We start from the raw sequence: 21,233 nt of genomic DNA on the forward strand, positions 1-21,233 counted from the left end.
CTGAAGAGCTAACTCTCAGTGCTGGCCTCAAGCCTGGATAAAAATGTGAGGGTTGCGTCAGGGAGGGCATTTGGCATAAAACCAGTGCCAAATCAAATATACGGACCAGATGATCCACTATGGTGACCCTGAACAGGGAGCGACCAACAGAACAACAACTCCTCCCAGATTTGTTTTCATCATGTATGTCATGATACTAATCAACTGAAAAGTCACGAGACATCATGTTCTCCTTGACAGATACACAACCAAACGGATAACGACGATGCTTATGATGATCATGTTTCCTTCCCGGTTTGTTTGTGTTCTAACACAGTAGCATGGCTGACAGTATGGAGGAGTTGGTGCACTTTAAAGGAAATTGCTGGATTCAACATGAAATGTAAATGTAGATCCAACCCAGATTAATATATACAGTAATGTGTTCAGTGTTTAAACACGAGGGGGGCACGGTGGCTTAGTGGTTAGCACGTTCGCCTCACACCTCCAGGGTTGGGGGTTCGATTCCCGCCTCCACCTTGTGTGTGTGGAGTTTGCATGTTCTCCCCGTGCCTCGGGGGTTTCCTCCGGGTACTCCGGTTTCCTCCCCCGGTCCAAAGACATGCATGGTAGGTTGATTGGGATCTCTGGGAAATTGTCCGTAGTGTGTGATTGCGTGAGTGAATGAGAGTGTGTGTGTGTCCTGTGATGGGTTGGCACTCCGTCCAGGGTGTATCCTGCCTCGATGCCCGATGACGCCTGAGATAGGCACAGGCTCCCCGTGACCCGAGGTAGTTCGGATAAGCGGTAGAAGATGAATGAATGAATGAATGAATGAATGTTTAAACACGGAGCATATTAAATCCTTGCTCGTTTGTCAGTCACTTATTTATTTACATTTATTTATTTGCACTTTCGGTTCAGCAGATTATCAGTCTTGATATCATTGTGGATTGTGATTCAGCTTGAAGAATGCTTGCAGAGTGCTTTCGCTAGTTGAGGCAGTTTCCCGGCATCTGAGTCACGTGACCGGACTCGTGTGTTAGCTAGCGAACGTGATTTGTTAGCCTCTGCTGTATCTCTCTGTCATTGAGTGTTGGTACTGAACCAGTGGCATCTTTAATATGATGCTGTTGGTGTTTGTGTCTCTGCTGCTTCTCACACTGAGGTCAGATATAACAGACTTGCCTTGACTGTGTTCTTAGCTAATTTTATATATTAATATTTTTTTTAAATGCCCTTCCCCCAATAAATCCTCATTACACACTCTCCCTCCTCTTTTACTCTCTCATTCTTTCTTTCTTTCTTTCATATAAGAAAAGCAAAATCTGTAGCCTATTATTGAAACGTCAACCACAGAGCTGCTCCAGTAACTAATAGGTTTCTGCCCTTCGGCACTTTTCTGTTTTGCCTTAACACACTCCCTGGACTTTTGTTTTTGAAAGAACATGTGGTTTCCTCCTATGTCTCTCTCTCTCTCTCTCTCTCTCTCTCTCTCTCTCTCTCTCTCTGCCTCTGTGTGTCTCTCTCTCTGTCTCTCGCTCTCTCTCTCTCTCTCTCTCTGCCTCTGTGTGTCTCTCTCTCTGTCTCTCTCTCTCTCTCTCTCTCTCTCTCTCTCTCTCTCTCTGCCTCTGTGTGTCTCTCTCTCTGTCTCTCGCTCTCTCTCTCTCTCTCTCTCTCTCTCTCTCTCTCTCTCTCTCTCTCTCTCCCTTTCTCTCTGCCTCTGTCTCTCTCTCTGCCCATCTCTTGCTACCCCCCCTTTCTCTCTGCCTCTGTGTCTCTCTCTGCCCACATCTCTCTGCCTCCCCCTCTCTCTCTCTCTCTCTCTCTCTCTCTCTCTCTCTCTCTCTCTCTCTCTCTCTCTCTCTCTTCTCTCTCTCCCTTTCTCTCTGCCTCTGTGTCTCTCTCTGCCCATCTCTTGCTACCCCCTTTCTCTCTCTCACTCTCTGCCTCTGTGTCTCTCTCTGCCCACATCTCTCTGCCCCTCTCTCTCTCTCTCTCTCTCTCTGCCTCTGTGTGTCTCTCTGCCCCTCTCTCTCTCTCTCTCTCTCTCTCTCTGCCTCTGTGTGTCTCTCTCTCTGCCTCTCTCTCTCTGCCTGTCTCTCTCCCCCCTCTCTCCCTCTACCCCCCTCCCTTTCTCTCTTTCTCTGTCTCTGTCTCTCTCCCACTCCTCTTCCTTCTCTCTCTCTCTCTCTCTCTGTCTTCCCCCTCTCGTAGACATGGCAGAAATCTTGTTCAGATTCTGAAGTAGGGTAATTAGCATTTTTTGGCACCGATACAAAAACATAAAACACTACAAGAGCGAGAATAAAAGCACCTTCACGTCGATCGGTTTAAAGCTTCGTTTGTAACACCGTCGCACAATAACCTTAATCATAAGCTTTCATCTCTCTGGAATTCCTGCTTTGAATTTTACTAGGGTCACTTCTGAATTTGCTTCTTCGTTTATAGGCACTAATTCGAAATGGAAAGAGAAGAACGTTTCTCTAAACAAAAAAAACGAGTTCTAAAAAACCACTTCAAAGCTCCCTGAACATCCTTCGGTGCAGCTTTGTCGTGTTTCGTGCCAGACAGCTAGAGGAAACTACTGCGAGATCAACTGCGAAACCACACGCTATGGAGATTTCAGCAGCAACGGATGAGCAAGCTTGTTAGTTTGAACTGGAAGTGATGCACGTTACAGTGAAGTCCATGATAAAAGCCTGCAGCTCTCTGAAGCACCGAGCCAGCAGAAATAAACTGGGCTTGAGTGCTCCAGTCAGAGTCCAAACCTTAATCCCTTTGAGAACCCATGACAAGAGCTCAGTAATGCCGTTTGTTACAGGGGCCTCAACTGGCCTGGGAATTTTTTTTTTTTTGCGCAACCTTGCGGTTTATCCCGGTGGATCACTGATGGTAACGGCTGCCAGAAGAGATTTAAGGAAATATTAACTCGAATAGACGGCCGTTATATAAAAAGGGAATCGAACAGCATTTCATTTCATTTTCTTGGGTAGAAGGGATTCAAGATTTTTATTTATTTATTTTTTTCTCTCTCGCCAAAACTGAATTGGTGTGTAAGAGAAAGAGGTATAGTGTCTCTTTTAGTAGGTTCTTTTCAGTCGGGGACCAAAATTAGCCCTTTAAGCCTCTGTTGGTTTGCAGAGAGCAGACTTGTGGTTGCTAGCAACAGAGAGCGCAGGTGTCGGTGAGGACGCCACACCTTTTTCCTGCTAGACTGTTCATTTTCCATGCTTCTCTCTCTCTCTCTCTCTCTCTCTCTCTCTCTCTCTCTCTCTAACAGGTAAATGCTTGGTTGGAAGTGTTAAACGTGTGGATTTTTGTCCTGAGACCAGGAGCGCTTCTGCCGTTGTGTAAAGCCTGATTAATGACTTCCATCTAGATCTGGTTTCTTTGTGATATCAGTACGTGTGGCTGTCTTTCGTCTCAGCAGCAGGCGATCGGATTCCCTGCGGCTGTACTTAAGGGTAGGGGAAGCTTAGGGAAACACCCTGCTGAGAGCCCCCACCTTCTGCCTCCCTCCCCCATTGCCTTCACAACCCTTCCCCTCTTCTTTCCCATAAGGCCCTGTGCTTGGCCTGAAACGCTTAATTCTGCTGCTGAACAATAGGGAGCCAAAACTCGCAGGCTGCCAAGCGATGTTTGGCACCGAACTTATCATTGGCTCATAATTTAATTTAGTACGGCAGGGACTAATCTGTAACGTGTATTAAATTCAAAGCTCGTGGTTTAATCCGTAACGACAATACTGGTTTGAGAAATGTTGAAAATGATGAAAATCTTAAACGAAGGTCTCAGAATGTTTTATTTTAAGTTGAAATCTTTACTGACTGTAACATACGGCGCTCTGTTTTTAAACGGATACGCCGCTCACGCTAATTGCATCACCCTGAGACTTCTTGCACACCCACTCTGCATATTAGTTGGTGTTAGTTGGTTACGCTGTGGTATGTAAATCACCTAGACGGGCTCTTCCGGCCCACCGCTTTTTCTGTTCACCTGTTTGCCCGTGTGACTCTCGTCATCCATAGCAGGCTCCCACGCTTTCAGATTGCGAGAGAGCGCTCGCTCTGTAACGACTGAAAGCCGGCTGCGGGTGAGCCGCGTACAAAAGGCCACTTCCACTCTTCATCTTGACAAGACCCTAACAGGAAATCTGCAGGGATCCGGTAGCTGTGAAGAAGTCAGGTGGAAAATTCTCCCTTTTTTTTTTAAAGCCGTCATGCTACGACAACGAGAGCAGTCGTTTTCGAGTGTGAAAGGTGAGACGACTCGAATCAGCTATCGTTTTGCATATTGAATGACACGCTTTCGGCGGCATCGCGGATTGCATCTCTGCCCCTTTCGAGAGAAGAAGCCTCGTGTAATTGTGCCGCTCTTTATGTAAGAGCCAGACAGGCACTTTGGAGCTCTAACGGTGCTTTTTTTTTTTTTTTTTTTTTTAAAAACATACTCTGCACATTTAATGAGCTGTTGTGAATAATGGGGCTCTTGTGAATGTAGGGTACAAAGTGGCGGATGAAAGTGAACAGGCCTGACCTTATTTGCTCACTATCCATTATACATAACTTATGCTTCCTCTTTGTTATCGCTTAAGCTTTTTTTTTTTTTTTTTGCTCCTACTGTCATTCATTATAGATTTAAAGGTTCCTTGATGAATTTATTTGGCTCATGCATATAATGTTTCCTTGCTATTTTTCCCCTGAGGTGTTACTTTCAGACTCAGCGGGGAGTTTCCGTCGTGCTCTCGAGCTTGTTTCTAGTGTAAGACTGAAATCAAAAGGCTTGGGTTGCAGAAGGCTTGTGGTTAACAGTCATGTAATCTTTGTGACAGTTGTGTGGTTGTGTTTGTGTGTTTCTTTTTGTGTGTGTGTGTGTTTTGGGCTGATATTGCAGCATGTCACTTAGTAGTCTGGCGCGAATCGCACGCTGCATTTCGACCTGCCTTTCCAACCGTCAGACTCGGGGCTTTGGCATCTCCACACCTACAGATTTAGCACCTCGAATGTGGTCAGCAGGGCAGCCTCCAGAGGCCAAGCTAAACTCAAATTACAGAGAGCTTTTGGTTTCCATGAATCAGATTTTCAGTGACTCCTGCTCTCTAATTATAGGTCAGGGCCGTGTGTTGCCCGATTTGTTTTATGACTTGGAGGTATTGCTATATTCTGGGCTGTAGCCAGCTCGAGCTTTACGCGAGCGACTACGGAAAGGAACGAGAAAACGATCTCTCGGATTAATATCCGAAACATGTTGCGTGATGTTCTTTTCATCGCTTGTGATTAAGTCTCCTTAGATTTCTGCGGTGTTGATTTCAAGAGTGTTACTACAGCAATGTTCTTCTCATTGTGCCTCTGACCTAAGAAAGCCTTTGCAGCGATCCAGCCTGAATCGCGGCGTTTATCTCGTTTTGTTTTGGAACGTCAGCAGATCACGTCGTGTACTTTACACCTTGTGCTGTTCCGGTTTTTTTTATCAGAGAAAATCAGGTTTGGGGAGGAAGGGGAAAAAAAAAAAGCCCCAGTCTAAAGCTGTGTGTTTTGGCTAGCTGTGTATAAGTGTTTCTGTTTAATGGCCAAATATGTGGTTTGCTCTGTTCTTTGTTTGTTTTCCAGCAGTCGTTTGCCTTTCAGACGTTGTTTTCTCATGTGCTGGAATGTTGGAAGAGAAGCAAAGCGACGTCTCCGCCGCCTTCATCCTCGCTGTCGACCTCGATGACTTTTTTTCTGTTCAGGATGAGAGTTTGACACGACGACGTTTAAAGACTTTTAAACACTTAGGCCCTCTTTTTTTCCCCTCCCTCTTACTCTCTCTCTCTCTCTCTTACTCTCTCTCTCTCTCTCTCTCTCTCTCTCTCTCTGTCAGTCCATCTATTAAAAAAGAACCCTTTAGCTGTGCTTTGTTTATGTAGCTCAGATTAATGACGTTAACCTGGAAGAGTGTTTAGAGTGTAGTCTTTTTAAACATAGCCTGACGTTAGTTAAACCGTGTCAACACCATCGGGGTTAAGTTAAAAACTAGATTGATCGGGATCCACTTTGCTTGAGCAGGTCTGCTGTCCTGCTAAATCATGTTCTTGTTGTAGTTGTTTTGTTTTTTTTTTGGGTTGGCTGTGAACCTGTTTTCTAGACGGAAGCCATTGCTTTATAATGTTCGTCATGACCGACAGAAAGAGATCGAGTTTCAATTCTTTATTGGAATAGAGCTGTGTCTGGAAAACCTGCTCACAGACCTGTTCACTGAACCACCGTTGTGTTTCAGGTAAACACTATAACAAGGCATATTGTTGTTACAGAACAAGCTGAGAATCGAACTCCGTGTCCTGATACGACTGGTACGTTTACAGCACATCCTGAAGTCTTTTATTTGTCTCTTACCTGCAAATACTGTACAAGTTTTGTTTTTTGTTTTTTTTTTATATCCGTAGAAAATACGATAAGTTAATCTAGTTCCTAATCACTTACGGTATAACTGCTTAGAAACAGGCATCCCTTCTCGCTCGGCATCCTTTCTTCTTTTTATTTGTAAAATACAGACACCAAAAAAAATTGAAAGAAAAACAGAAAAAGCCTCTCATGAATACGCCAGAACACTGCGACTGTAGACTCCTTAAAGGTGCGGTGCACGATGTTTGAGAAACGCTTCAGAAAACCGAGTCGGGCCGACTAACAAAACAAACGTGTAGCCAATGAGCAGAAAGGGGCGTGTCTTGTCAATATGCGGCGGAGAGAGTGTTCAGTGCGCATGTGTGACATTAGCAGAAAGCGATTGAAACACTGACATGGCGGATACCTGCCGTTACCTCTGCCTCGGGTTCTAGGTGTCGAACGTCGTCTTCGGCGTGAAACGGAGCTAAACCTTTCACGCTACAACACACAGTACTACAAAAACACACTTGTATTACCATAGTATTAGTCATTGTGTTCATTTACTGATAAAAATATCCCCTCGTCCAGCCGCCCCAGCAGGTTCCGCCGTAATAGTTGCCTGGGTTACGTATGTACGTGTGGGGCGGAGCTATCAAAACAGGGGTGACGCCCATTTGGGTTAGGGGCGTGTTTGTTTTGGTGATTTCAAATGTCAACATTGGCTTTCAAACATCATGCACCGCACCTTTAACACAAAAAATGTTCAATTGACGTAAAACCAAATTGATATTTTTAACAAATTAAAATTGTATTTCTTAGACACGGATAAAGAGCCGTTCACTTTTCAATAGGCTTTGGTTGTGTGGAGCATCTGCTGTAGATCTCTCAGAGAATGGGCTGAAATGAAAGTTAGCATATTTAGAACGAGGACTCTAAAATTAAACACCTTTTAGTGCTATTTAGTTTCAGTAGTCAGACTCTTCCACCTCCAATCTGTGATTATATATAAATTTAAAAAAAAAGTTAATTTATTTTCCCTTTTCCAACCTGTGTAGTTAAATTCTATTGAAATTCTATTTATAGTTGACGTTTAAAGTATATACTTATATCGTCGCTGTCAGGCGGAATCCTCGTATCTCCAAAACCGTTATTTTTTAGGAAATTAAAAAAACGCCGTACCTTATCTGCAGTGCACAGGGTTTAGTCCGCGTTGCAGTGGATTGTCTTGCGCTAAATTCCTGTCCTCAGACGAGCACCAGAACTCTCGGGGGTCAAGATTTTTTTTTCTTTGAGCCCAGTGTTTTGAAGACATTTACCTCAGAAGACGTGTTGATTCGTTGCGACTCTTCTTGAGGAGAAATATGACGTGAAGCTCTCCCGCGGAGTGAGGAAGAGGTGGACAGTTGAAGTGTCCAATGGAGTTATGAGATTTGCGCTCAAGCTATTTTCAAGACTTTAGATTGGTTAATAACTTGTAAAAATAACAGACCCACGTGGGGACTGACCAATAGCATCGATATGTGAAAAAATATGAAATTGACCAAATTTGGACATACGAGGTTTCCGCCTGACAGCGACGATATGCTGTCTATACGTCAGTAAATGAGCTCCATCTATCTGTCTGTCTGCCTGTCTTTCTCCCACTGTGTAGTGTGTGTGTGTGTGTGTTTAATCAGCAAATGTACTGTTTCCTATGCTGCCTTTTTCCTTTTTTTCTTTTCCACTGTACTGCTTATGCAACCTTATTTCATTTGCTACTTTACTTTGCACAGCATTTTATTTTCTCATTTTTATTTTTTCATTTTATTGCATTGCATTTTCCTCATTTTTCAAATACTCCTTTTTTTTTTACCCTATTTAATTTATAATAACTGTAATTCGGACAGTCATAAAGAGCAGATGAATACCGTGTATGATTTTGTATGGACCAGTTTCCTGACTCAGTTCTTTAAAAACACTCCAAAGTGCTGCAGTCCTCGTTCAGATCTGGTGACGGTGCAGTTTATCAAATCAAACACACAAATAAAATGGTCATGACATGCCGTGCTGTGTGGTCTTGTGTACGTGTAAATTGTATTTGAATTCTGTAAACCTGCTCTTTGGTTTTTCACCGTTATTCTGTCAGAGCTGCTATTACAGAAAAGGAATCCTTAAACCTCGGTTAATCAGATTTGAGTCTGTCACGAGTCTGTCACAAGCAGTCTGTCTCGAGTCTGTCACAAATCTGTCACGAATTTGTCTCGAGTCTGTCACGAGTCTGTCACGCGTCTGTCTCAAGTCTGTCTCGAGTCTGTCTGGAGTCTGACTCGAATCTGTCTCGAATCTGTCTTGCGTCTGTCGCAAATTTGTCTCGAGTCTGTCGCGAGTCTGTCTTGAATCTGTCACGAGTCGTCTGTCACGAGTCGTCTGTCACGAGTCGTCTGTCACGAGTCGTCTGTCACGAGTCGTCTGTCACGAATCTGTCACGAATCTTTCACGAGTCTGTCACGTGTCTGTCTCAAATTTGTCGCAAGTCTGTCACGAATTTGTCGCGAGTCTGTCGCAAGTAGTCTGGCGAGTAGTCTGTCGCGAGTAGTCTGTCACAAGTAGTCTGTCACAAGTAGTCTGTCACGTGTCTGTCTCGAATCTGTCTCATCTGTAGAAACTGGAAGCTTCTACACACTTTTTTGTTTTTCTCCACTGAGAGAACACACAGAGCTATAGTGCTGCCCATCCCCCACTCAATCCCCCAATCGATATCTATCCCTCCCCCACTCAACCCATCACCACACTTCCTATCACTACAGACAGCATTCCAGCTATTTGGTCACTCGTCATCTGTTTTTATTTCCCTTTTTCCTCCCCCTTTACTGTTTTATTGTAATAAAAACACAGACATGTGGTTTCTCTGGTGAACATTAAAGACTTGTTGAGCAGATGTACTTTTTCCACCCTTGGGGTTTGTGCAGTGGTTTAGCAGCAAGATTTGACCTGACCTGACCTCTTTTTCCACCCCCCTCCTGACCAAGCCCTGACTCAGACTCTCAGACGGGGTCAAATGACCGTTTTCAAAGCTCCTACCCTTCACCGTCTGGCAATAAGTCAGCGAATCCATGCCGTCGTGGGTGAGATAATGCGTCATGTGTGTTTCCCATTGATAAAGATGTTTGTTCTCAGTTGAAACAGAACTTTTAATAGCCACTTTTTATAGCCACTATACATTTTTTTTTTTTTTGTGTATAGTATTTTTAGGACTCTCACTGTACCATCTCTGTCTATCCAAGTTGTTTAGGGTTCCACAGTCACCCGGGTCTAAAGAAAAGCTCACTGTTAAACAAGCCTCAAGCGTGGAAGACTCAGAGATGACTCGTTCTATCACGAGCAAGAAAGTTCCACAAAATCTGTGTTAAAAGCGTGTCGTCAGGTTTTCTGCTCCTGAACATTTTTCAGGGATTAACCTGAAAAAGCTAGAGGTTACCTCGTGATACCTCGTCACACACAAACCACAGTATAGCAGGTTTGATTGACGGGTTAAGCAATTTATTAATTCAATGAATTTCCCAACATTCCAAGCTCAAAACTTATTCCGCACATTCATTCCTAGCTCAAGCTTATGCTAGTCCAACCCTGTGATAGAGTATTTGGAAATTGTTTTACCAGCAATGATTCATGCTGTCAAACCGACGGTGTGTTTCTACACGTCAAGCCGCAAGTCAAATAAAGGTAAATCCTGCCGGATTGTACTAACGCTAGAAATATTTTGTAGTAGTAGCTCGTTTTTGAATGAGTTATTGTTGCACTTAAGCAAAGCTGTACGAGTTGCTTATTGGTGGCTACTCTTAAAGCTTGTCATCAGTCTGGATTATAAGCCAGCTAAGCCATCTTTTGACTTAGAATGTCAGTTGTTTGAAAATCTTAATTGTATGTTAACCACAAAAGCAGGATTTAGAGAGCCAGGGTGTGGACCGAGTGCAGGGCCAGTGTACGCAAACTTGGCAGAAGCAAGCCTGCTTGAAGAAAAACTAGCTCTGAACCACTAATGGTGTGTTTAAAACCACAAAAGAGAAACTGAGCCAGGAAGCGGACTTTGTTTTTATTGAACGCTGCTGTCGCTCCCGCTACGGTTCCATATTAATTTTGGTCTTGTTTCCAGTGCCTGTTCTCCAGCTGCACCTCCCTTCACTACCTTTGGCTCTGCGTCTCTTAAACATGAAGTGAGCTCGGGTTGCGGTGGCGTGTCCCTTCCAGAACACAGTTGCTTATGGTTAACGTTTGGTGGTCTTGCCTTGGAGTCGTAAGCATTGGTTTTTGGTTTGGAGCCGTTTACTCGCTGGTCTGGACGCACCATGTTTTTGATTGAGGGAGGTCTGTGTTGTTACTGTTCACAGGTCCATTTTTCCTGGCTATTAAATGTAGCGTATCACATAACTGCTAAATGGGTTCAGCAGCTCCGTGCAATTTTTATGCCTTTCCTTGTACCGAGTACTTGACGTGACCTTTCGCTGCCCTGTAATATTGAAAGCGCTTGAAAAGGTGCCTGTGCAAACACTACTTAAAAGAAGTGTGCCAAGAGACAGGTAGCTGAGTGCAGAGGTGTCAGCCCATTTCCCTGACTGATGTTAACACCCCCCCCCCCCCCTTTTTTTTTCTATTTGTTTTGTGTGTTAGATTCATGTTCCTGTTAATACACAATGTATATATCAGTATCTACGGTCTATGTGTGTGCAGTATTATCATAGCAATCATTACACACACGGCATGTTTGGGCTTGCAAACTTACTGGCAGCAAAACAGCATTTAAGCATTTAAAAAAAAAACTTTATACACTCAATTTTGTGAAAAAGAAATGGATTACAACTAAAAAAAAAAAAACAGAAAAAAAGTGGTTCACATTTCAAATTTGAAATTGCTGTTTAGCCAAAAATTAGCTATGATACCTCAGATATCCTCTAATAATAATGTTTCATCGTCATCATGTCCTAGTTTATTCTGCTTCTGACTGACTGCTTTAGAGTTCTGAGAACCTCAGTACGGTAACGCAACGTTTCTGCTGCTGGTGCGTCGTGAGCGTGTTCGAGGGCGGGGAACAATTTGGGGGAAATACACGTATCTTGTTCGCTCGATAGACCCGCGTGGTTCTGTAAGTCGTGAGCGGAATGCTGAACGTGAGCCCTAGAACAAAAGCTTCAAGTACAAGTAGCTTCTCCTCCATCATACTCGTGACCGGCATGATGAGATTAGCCACGCCCCCCCGTCAGACCCGTTGGCGGTTACATTACATTCGTCAGCACACGTTGAGTCGAGCGTAAGTTCTGACGTCTTCGACAGCGGAACATCGAAATCTTTAGCATCGTGCGGATTTTTTAATGGTTACCGAAGTCCTTGTTGTGCATCGTTCTAGATCATTTCCTGTTTTGTTTATAGACTAAATTTTAAAGACTGGGATTGCATCGTACATGATATCTAATATCTCTGTGTATAATTCATTCGTTTAGTTTCTTTTTTATTCCTGATGCTCTTTATAGGAATGAAGGTGATTCAGGAAACTCCATGAAATGTAAAAATTAGCACTTAGTTATTCAGTGTCCAGCTGTTTGAGCCTCAATAAATACTTAGCTCACTTAATATGTTTATTCTGCTGGGTCTTTTCTGATCTGTCGATATTCTGCTTTTTATTTCTCTGTTGCTTTGGAATGCTTTGATTTTGCCCAAACAATGGAGACAAAGCGGATGCTGATTTATACCGGTAGTTTGCTTGGTTTCTTGTTGCCGGACAGAATTAAGTGACAAGTGTGGCCAATGAATTAAGGCCAGCTAACAGCATGCCAGCGTGTCTAAAAAGGAACTTAGCTCGGAATGCACTTCCACGTCCCAGCCGTCCAGCACACTGTGCTCATAAAAAGCTGCTGAAGAATGACTGCTGCCTGCTGCTGTTCAACAGGATTAACATTCCATAGCCCCAAAGAAACCCTTGTCCTTTTATGTAATAAAGCAGTCCTGCAAGGCTTACTGGCAAGATGTGGCTAAAATTAAAGTGTTTGACCCTCACACATCTCGCGGTGCCTCCGAGAACCGAAGATTGTATGTGAAGACTGTTTTGGGGTAAGTGTTTAGCATTTCAATAAAGCGTTTGACGTTCTCATGTAAGCTACTGAAACGGACCGGTTAATTTCACTTCATATTCTGCGAATAAACTACTTCTCCTCCTGCAAGTGCAGACATCTGTTCTGGCACTGTGGGCTCAATAATATCTTTGACAGTAAGATCCTCATGAGGTGTTCTCAGAAATCCTCCGTCTGCCGAGTGCACCAGCTGCCTCTTCAATTATAGGCTTCTTCTCTCATCTCAATACAGCTGGGAGCTTGTTGCTTCTGGTGAAGAAGCACCCAGACGCAAAACTGGAAAAAGCCGGCGCTCCTCTTCCTGCATGGCTCATTAATGCCACCCCCCTCTGTTCTCTTACTGAAATGTGTTCACCGGCTGTGGCGAGCAAACGAGCGTCAAATTGCCGCAGTGCTGTTTTGCTGTCATAACAGTGACCAGTACGGTTTGTCACGTCGGCAGGATCCAACTGCGCGATTTCCGAACGATACCTTACGTTATGACTCGGATTAACATTCATGAGAATGTTGTTCCTTTTTTCAACTCTTGAAGAGAGAAAAAAAAACAAAAAAAACAGGAAGTTTTTAGACACACTTTGATGACAGTTTGGTGGTACGTGGCAATGGTGCACAAAAGTATTAGCACAGAAGTCTCGATCAGAAAAAGCTATGGATGTCCAATTTCTGACCTTGGAGCGGTTTGCGCAGCTGCTAGCTAGGTCTCTGGATAGGGTTCTGTAGTCCACACACACTCACACACACAAGGAAACAATTGAGGTTCTAGTTTCTTCGATCGTTCCCCAAGATTGGATTGCTTTCTTAAAAATTTGGATTGATGCTCATGTGACGTTATCAAGACGGCTGAAAGACGAGAGGGTTCACTATTTCACGGGGAAACGGTTGATGTTACTAATCCTCATTGCTGTTATTTGAGTACTGATGGCGCACAACATGATGTCTTATATAAAGACATTCAAACCCAGCGCTCTGTTGCAAGCCATCAGAAACACTGACTAGCTAATTTTGACATGCGTTAGTAAACAGGAAAGATCTCCCTGGGTATCGGATCGGCAAACTTTAGCTAAGGCTAATGCCGGATTCTGCAGCACCAAAGAATTCTTCACAGATGTTAATGCATGTAGATATTCCCAATCCCACATCTGCTCAGATCAGTGCTGTAGGCAGGAAATGCCACGCTATAGACGCTTTGATTATCTATAGAAACTCCTCAATCTGTGTCGGAAACAACGAGCATGTAGTCGCGCGTCCTGCTCAGGTTTACACTAGCATTTGTTATTGAATATTGATTTGCTCGTTTGCTCGTGACGTCTGCCTGGTTTTCCATTTAACAGATGGTGGTTTAGCCTCTGAAATGATTCTCCTCCATGAGCTTTAAAAAAAAAAAACGGCGGGTTTATTTTACGATAGCGTTTCGCTCGATTAGTAAGTATAGACAGGCTGCGGAAATATAGCTGTCTGTTTACAAAGAGAGTAACGGATTAGCGAATGCACTCGTTGGTTGTATCTTCTGAGAGAAATGTATAACAGTATAGACAGTTTGAGACCTTTAAGAGATTTATGCCACACTGTTTATTATATATAAGTCTATTTTGTGGCTTAGCAACATTTAGGCTAATAAAATGGCCTGAAATTACAATCAGGTAAAACAGACTGATGCTCATTTCCCAGGATTTCTTCTTTCCTTGAAACGTTCAAACAGCACACTTTTAAAAGCGAGTTACGAATAGTTTTTACACGTACAGTCAGTCAGAGCATGGAATTGGTGTCGGTGACTCGATGCTGAGACGAATGCTAAATTGCGTTAAATTAAAATGTACATTCATTTAGCGGGCGGAAAAAAGGCTACACGTGTCCGGATGTTTTCTGACGCCGGTGTCACTGACACCGATCAGGTACGTGACCCTGAATTGTAATGTTAAATGAATACGTTTTGTTTTTTCTGGCTTTCCACACTGTCATGAAAGAGACAAAACGAATCTGTGCGGCAAGAAAAATGTCCTCCTGTGGTGTGACCAGTCCCTGTGGCTCCTTTTTATCTGTTCCATGCTAGTGAGATTGTTCACTTGGGGATAATTAATGACCCTTTGCTGCTGACTGTTTCCCTGAGTGCTGCTCTGCGTTTGACGGCACCTGCCACAACACACTACTCATGTTGCGGTACATATTTGCCCCTTTTTCCACCGAGGCAGTTTGAGTGCAGGTTCGGAGCCTAATTTAGAACCAGTTCTTTCTTTTTCGACAGCCAAAGCACCGGCTCTGAACCAGGAAAAGTTGTTCTTAAGTAGCACCAAAACGTTGCTGGTCTAGACTTAAGAACCGCTTGTGTCAGGGGCTGTGGGTGGGGCTACTGTTAGTGCATTTGATAATGTACCTTAAATATACTAATGTTTAATACACTTTTACTTTACCGCAATATGATACATTATCAGCACACATGATAGTAGGTAGCTACATGCTAAGGCTAACTTTATTAATGATAAAATAACGTTATGTACTTTCTCGATAACAACCTCCGTTTATACAGATTACATGGAGCTGCACGTAGACGTCGGCTTCGCTGCGTTTGGGTGTTAATGTAGGTTCACAAAGCCATGAGCATTAACAATAAAGCAACATCCGCCATCGTTGATGTTGTGTTTGTGTTTGCCGCTGCTGCGCTAACGTTGCTGTGTAACGTGACATGTTCGCCAGTGGAACCAACTTTGAACCAGCACTAGCTCTGAAGCAGCACCCGGTTCTTTTTGGTGGAAAAAGGGGCAATTGATAGTCAATTCTTCTTGTACAGAGCTTAGACTCAGAGGCAGGTCACTCTTAAATGTGTCCTATTGTAATATTTAGGTGATCTGAGGTATGGCCTAGAGGCAGTGGTAGCTCAAGGGTTAGTATACAAGGCTGCCAAACTGTTGGGACCTTAACCCTGTCTCCTCCAGGGGGTGCTGTATCAATTTTGCCCAACTATCTATTTGGCACACACCATTCTGCAGATTTATCCCATTTACAGAGCCAATCAGTTGAGAGTTAAGGGCCTTCCTCAGGGACCCAGGAGTGGCAAGTTGGTGGCCCTTCCTTGGTGGTGAACTCATGACTTTCAATTCCAACTCCTTTAACCACTGCCGATCACTAATAAAGGCTTCACTCTATAGAAACCCTCCTGGAGACGTCTCTCATGCCACGTTTGCTACGTATTCCTTCTAATCTAACGTCATCATAACGTGTGGTCTCGTCCCTACATCTGGTTTGCTTTCCGACCATCTTTTAGCATCGCGGCTCTCAAACCGTTGTGTTCCCTACAGCGCAATCGTTTCAACATCTCTTCCATCGTGTCTTGTTAAATTAAATTCCTCTCTTTCAGTGTTGTTAACACCCCCCCCCCCTTTTTTTTTATATCCTAATTTATGTGGTTCAGTGTCTTTCCCCATGGGATGTGTGTAATGCAGACTTCTGTAAAGCAACACCATAGAAATACAATGAACATCTCCGACAGCTTTTGCGCTTAAGTGACGTAAAGTAAACCGGTTTCTCCCGAATTGGGCAAGTGCCTCGATTTACCACGCAACAAGGTCTCATGGCATGGTGTCTATTTGGGGCAAGTGGTGGCTCAAGCTCTGGGTTGTTGGTTAACTCTTACTGCTCTAGTGATGCTGTATCATGACCTTGTGCTCTGGTCTTTCAGAGCCTCCAGCCTCCAAAGGCTTCTATCTTTTTTACCTTTTTAAAGATGACTTTATCTTTTATTTTATTATTATTTTTTCTTCCTTTTTTCTTGAGGAATTTCACAATAAAACGATGATGATGATGTAGATGATGTGACATTTCTTTCCCTCAGGCTAAGGTTGTGCTGTTTCATCAATTCTTCAGCTAAAGAAATCTCATTTTAAGGTCATTAACCTCTAATCAGATGATCAAACTGTGTGCGAGTGCAGAATAAAAAAACACGGAGCGTTTGGATTACACGCTAATCATGCTGTACAATTCAGTTATAATTACAGAGCGTTAACGATGCCGTCAGAATGCAACCTTTTTTTTTTCTTTCTTTCTTTGAGTGACTTTTGTGAAAAGGTGTTTTTAATAATCATTTCTGCACTACAGGGACTCGCGTGTACAGTTTCTAATACGCTATTAGCAAACAACGGCTATGCGTTTGTACCTCACATGTATGTGCTTTGTCGATTATTATACTCACTTTGTCACCGAGCGCAAATGAACTGCTAAGATTTCAAGTCATTTTGTTGATTTTTTTTTTTCCAATCAATTTCAAAATCGATTTCTTTTCTTTCTTTCTTTCTTTCTTTCTTTCTTTCTTTCTTTCTTTCCTTCATTCCTACACTTTCCTTTCCTCTTTTCCTCTTCCTCATTTCCATTCCTCTTCCTCTCCTCTCCTCTCCTCTCCTCTCCTCTCCTCTCCTCTCCTCTCTGGTTACTAATGTGTGTGTGTGTGTGTGTGTATAAGTGTGTGTGCAGTAGCAGGCTCTGGCTGTGTTTTATTGCCTGTTTCTCTTCTTTCCTTCTTTCTTTCTTTCTTTCTTTCTTTCTTTCTTTCTTTCTTTCTTTCCTCCTTCCCCTTCTTTTCCCTTACTCTTTTCCTCTTCCTCATTTCCATTTCCTCTTCCTCTTCCTCCTCCTCTCCTCTCCTCTCTGGTTACTAATGTGTGTGTGTGCAGTAGCAGGCTCTGACTGTGTTTTATTGCCTGTTTTTCTTTCTTTCTTTCTTTCTTTCTTTCTTTCTTTCTTTCTTTCTTTCTTTCTTTCTTTCCCAAAGCTTAATCCAGCTTGTTTCCCCTTCTGTCTTTGTACAGATGGATTCCCCGGTGTCGACGCCGGCCCCACCACCTCTTCATCTCCTCGCTCCAGTTGGCAGCACCGATATCTCCTCTCCATGTGAACAGATCATGGTCCGCACGCGCTCAGTCGCCGTCAATACGACCGACGTAGCTCTTGCCACAGAGCCAGAGTGTCTGGGCCCCTGTGAGCCTGGCACCAGCGTCAATCTGGAAGGCATCGTATGGCAAGAAACAGAAGATGGTAAGAAAATTCAGAGAACACTTCGAGTCGTTCAGGCTTCGTTTAATTTATTTATTTATTTATTTATTTATTGACCTACTTGAATATATAGGAAATGTGTGGCGGTTGGAGAAAACCCTTTGGATATCATTCTGCCTGAATTCTGGCTTGACAAATATTTAAAAAAAAAGACTCGACTTGACTTTGACTTGACATTCATGACTTGAGATTTACTTGTGACTTGAGTTAAATGACTCAGAGATGGGGGACTCGACTTGACTCGAGTCAGACTTAAGACGCAAATTTGAGACTTGAGACTTGCTTGACAAATATTAAAAAAAAGACTCGACTTTGACTTGACATTCATGACTTGTGACTTGCACACGTGTGACTTACTCCCACCTCTGATCATTTTCTCATACACATTGATCTTTTTATTTTTTTATGTTTTTTTTTGATGAAACAAAGCATTCAGTTCCGTTCGTAATCAGATTTCCCGGCTGTCAGAATGTCTGCGATGCTGCAGATAGAATGGAATTTTTCCCTATTTATTTTTTCCTCTCTTGAGACTTTTTAAACAGACCTTGTTATAAAAAATCTACAATTTGTTACTAAGGGAATGATTTTCACCACACACACGCACAAATCTATTTGGTAGATCAGTGTAGTTCAGTAACTTGGCAGGAGCGCAGAGAACGCACAGGTTTACAAAAATAATATCAGTTTGTCACACAGCCCGTTTTCATCTTTCCGTAACAGAGTATGATTTGTCTGGGGCGAGGCGGACGGTTGCTGCGCCGCCAGCTCAGAAATAGCTCTGGAACGAATGCTGTTTTTTCTGTATTTAAGGGCATTTGCATTTCATTAGTTTCTATTATAGGTAAAAAAAAGTAAGCGTCCGGACGAAAATGCTTCAAAACGTCCAGTAAACCTCGAAACGACTGCTGTTTTATCCTCGATTTGATGCTGTTAGGTAGCTGGCAATAAAGCTGGCTTTTGTGTCACATGTGCATGCTGAGGCACGAATCCACCGCAGGGGTGTTAATTTGTTTCAACTCCGTGAGAGTCTGAGACGAGCGCTACCGATAAAGAAAAGCGTAAACACCTTTTGTTTACAGTCAACCTCGAAGGCAGCGGTTCTGGATATCAAGCGGCGAAAATTTTTTACCTACTGTCATCCAGTCGACCGTTTGCCAAGGAAAAAACAATCTAATTACGGTGACCTACGTAAACCGTGGTGCTGTTTACCATCAAATCTTTTCCTCAAATTTGTATTTCGAATCCCACTAATGACTGATTAAATTGCAGTGCAGTATTCAAAATTGCAGCAATTTCAAACACGAGCCAACCCACGTACTCGACGGCTCCCACGCATCCCATTAACCGCAGTGCGCCGCTACGTTTCAGTCTCTCTGGGCTAACCCGACAGGAGGACAGCGAGGATGTACGACTACTTTGCTTTCTCCATCTTCTGCCAGTTGGTTCCACTGCTCTAGGACTCTGCTCGGCATCCCCTTGGTGATTCACCACCTCGTTTCTAGCACTTCAGTACCTCTCATGCAGTGTTAGCAGTGCCTGAGCCCCAGAGGTCTCATCATGGCGCAGCAACCTCCGCTTGACAAATGTGGAAAATAAGCCAGAGAAAAGTCTAAAGCTGCCTCCGGAGAGCACTGAAGAGATGAGCAATAGCCAGAGAGTGTGTTGGTGCTGTCAGTGGCATTTCATTGCTGGAATTACGGGGCTGCTCGAGACGGGGCTGTCAGGGACGCTGAAACCATCTTAGCTTCGACTCTCGTCGAGGGTTATATAATGAGTCGATGCTAGACGGTTAACCGGTCCTGGCACTCGCAGCGTAAACGTATAACGAACGGCACATTTTACAAAACAGCTAAATGGATGCACTGAGATATATGGTGACTTAATAGAAACGATGAATACGGTAGAGAAAGGATTACTGATTTATTTATTTATTTACTATAAACCGTGGCCTGCTGCGTAATAATAAATTAAACGCGTCATAACTGCAATTGCGTGAAAATCCACGTCATTTTTGTAACCGACGATTCGATACATGAAATGCTTTGAGGTTATCATTTCACAGATCACTAACAAGTTGGAGATACGGTCCATTTCTAGAACGCAGCTCGCCACCTCATGTTCTTTTCTCCTTAATTGAAGTCATGTTCATCTTCACCCAAAGGCTGAGCAACCTTTCACTGCAGAATTTGACTACCAAATGCTGACCTTTCGCCACGGAGTATTTAGAGAGATGTGTGGATCAATGAGCGCCCTCATGCTGGGCCATCACAGTGAAGTGCAAAGAGTGGGGGGGAGAGGAAATCGTGACCTACCATCTATGACCTCTTTCAATCAGTAGCCCAGGACGCCTGACAGCTCCCCATGCTCACACTGGGAGCCACAATAGTGACGAGAGGATTTGTTGAAAGGAGCAGGACTGAGAAGCTGAAGGATGACAAGACGGAGAAAGAGACTTCGATTCGAGAGCGGCGTTAAAGAAAAGCGAGATACATTTGGAAAGTGGTATTTTGAAGGTGGCATAAGGACACAAATCTCTCGTCGGTGATACTGCAGTGACCCTGGGGTTGGGCCAGCAGAGCCTCAGCTCTCACAGGCACCACATGCTGACAGTTGGAAATGTCAGCTCCAAATCCTCTGAAAGTTTATTGCTGCTGAAGTGTCGCCCCAGAAAATCCTTCCCCATTGCAGGCTGGCGCGATGCTCCCTGGCTGAGACGGTGAAGGCCGTGCCAACGCTTTTTTTGTGCCAGCGCCCTGATGAAAGACCTGCTCAAGCAAAGGCTGCTTTTAGACTCCTTTTGTTTTGAGGCAAAGCGAATGTGGATCAAAATTGCTTTCTGGTGAAGAATCACGAGTGTCCATTTTGTTCTGGCTGTCACTCACAAGCTGCTGTGATGTCTGTAATGTTGTGCTTTAATAGTAATAAAACTATTACTACTAATAATAGCATAGCCACGCCAGTTGTTCATTCATAATTCATAATTGTTTGTTTTCTTTCCAAATACTCAATAGAATTTTACTAGATGAGGAACAGAGTCCTTGATTTCTTGTCTTTACAACAGATCAGAGTCTCAGTCTATCTACAGTTTCTTTGATTTTTGGCCTTAAAGGTGGGGTCTCCGTTGTTTGAAAGCCAATGTCGACATTTGAAATCACCAAAACAAACACGCCCCTAACCCAAATGGGTCCCACCCCTGTATTGATAGCTCCGCCCACACATACGTACGTAACCCAGGCAACTAATGGAAAGAAACGTGTCTTTATCATAGCTGAAGGGAAGAACAATACGATTGTAGATAAACAAACAAGCAAAAATGACACACAAGCATAATCATGTAAAGGACAAAGGCATATATTAGTTCTGTGTAACAAAGCAAAACCAACGTTACTCACCTATCGAGAAGGAAAAAAGCACCTCGGCGTCCCATCGCAGGCCTTCCTGCTCCTTCAGTTCTCTCCAGCGCTGGAAAGCTGATCCTATATTAACACGTCCTACTTCTTACCTTATCGTAAGCCTTTCTTCACTTTCTTTCTTTGTTTTTACCCTCCATGTCAATGTTAAAACCGCTTTCTGCTAATGTCACACATGCGCACTGAACACTCTCTCCGCCGCATATTGTCAAGACACGCCCCTTTCTGCTCATTGGCTACACGTTAGTTTTGTTTTTGTTTTGTTTGGCGCCCCAACGCAGTTTTCTGAAGCATTTCCCAAACGACGGAGACCCCACCTTTAATCCTGTAGCCAATTC

General features: G+C 43.5%; 1 protein-coding gene across 4 annotated transcripts in view; it reads left to right on the forward strand.

Annotated features, from left to right (window-relative positions):
• The window catches only part of znf609a (zinc finger protein 609a), a 110,555-nt gene that overhangs the window by 78,020 nt on the left and 11,302 nt on the right, over positions 1–21,233 (forward strand). For 2 of the 4 annotated variants that reach the window (XM_060886337.1, XM_060886336.1), the window contains exon 3: positions 17,242–17,467. In XM_060886337.1, the coding sequence (XP_060742320.1) occupies positions 17,242–17,467 (226 nt within the window). Of the gene's footprint in view, positions 1–5,490; positions 6,311–12,318; positions 12,426–17,241; positions 17,468–21,233 lie in introns of those variants that run through there. The other 2 variants (XM_060886340.1, XM_060886338.1) reach the window with 2 other exon arrangements.

Source organism: Tachysurus vachellii, chromosome 14 (assembly GCF_030014155.1).
Source record: "Tachysurus vachellii isolate PV-2020 chromosome 14, HZAU_Pvac_v1, whole genome shotgun sequence".
Lineage (NCBI taxonomy): Eukaryota > Metazoa > Chordata > Actinopteri > Siluriformes > Bagridae > Tachysurus > Tachysurus vachellii.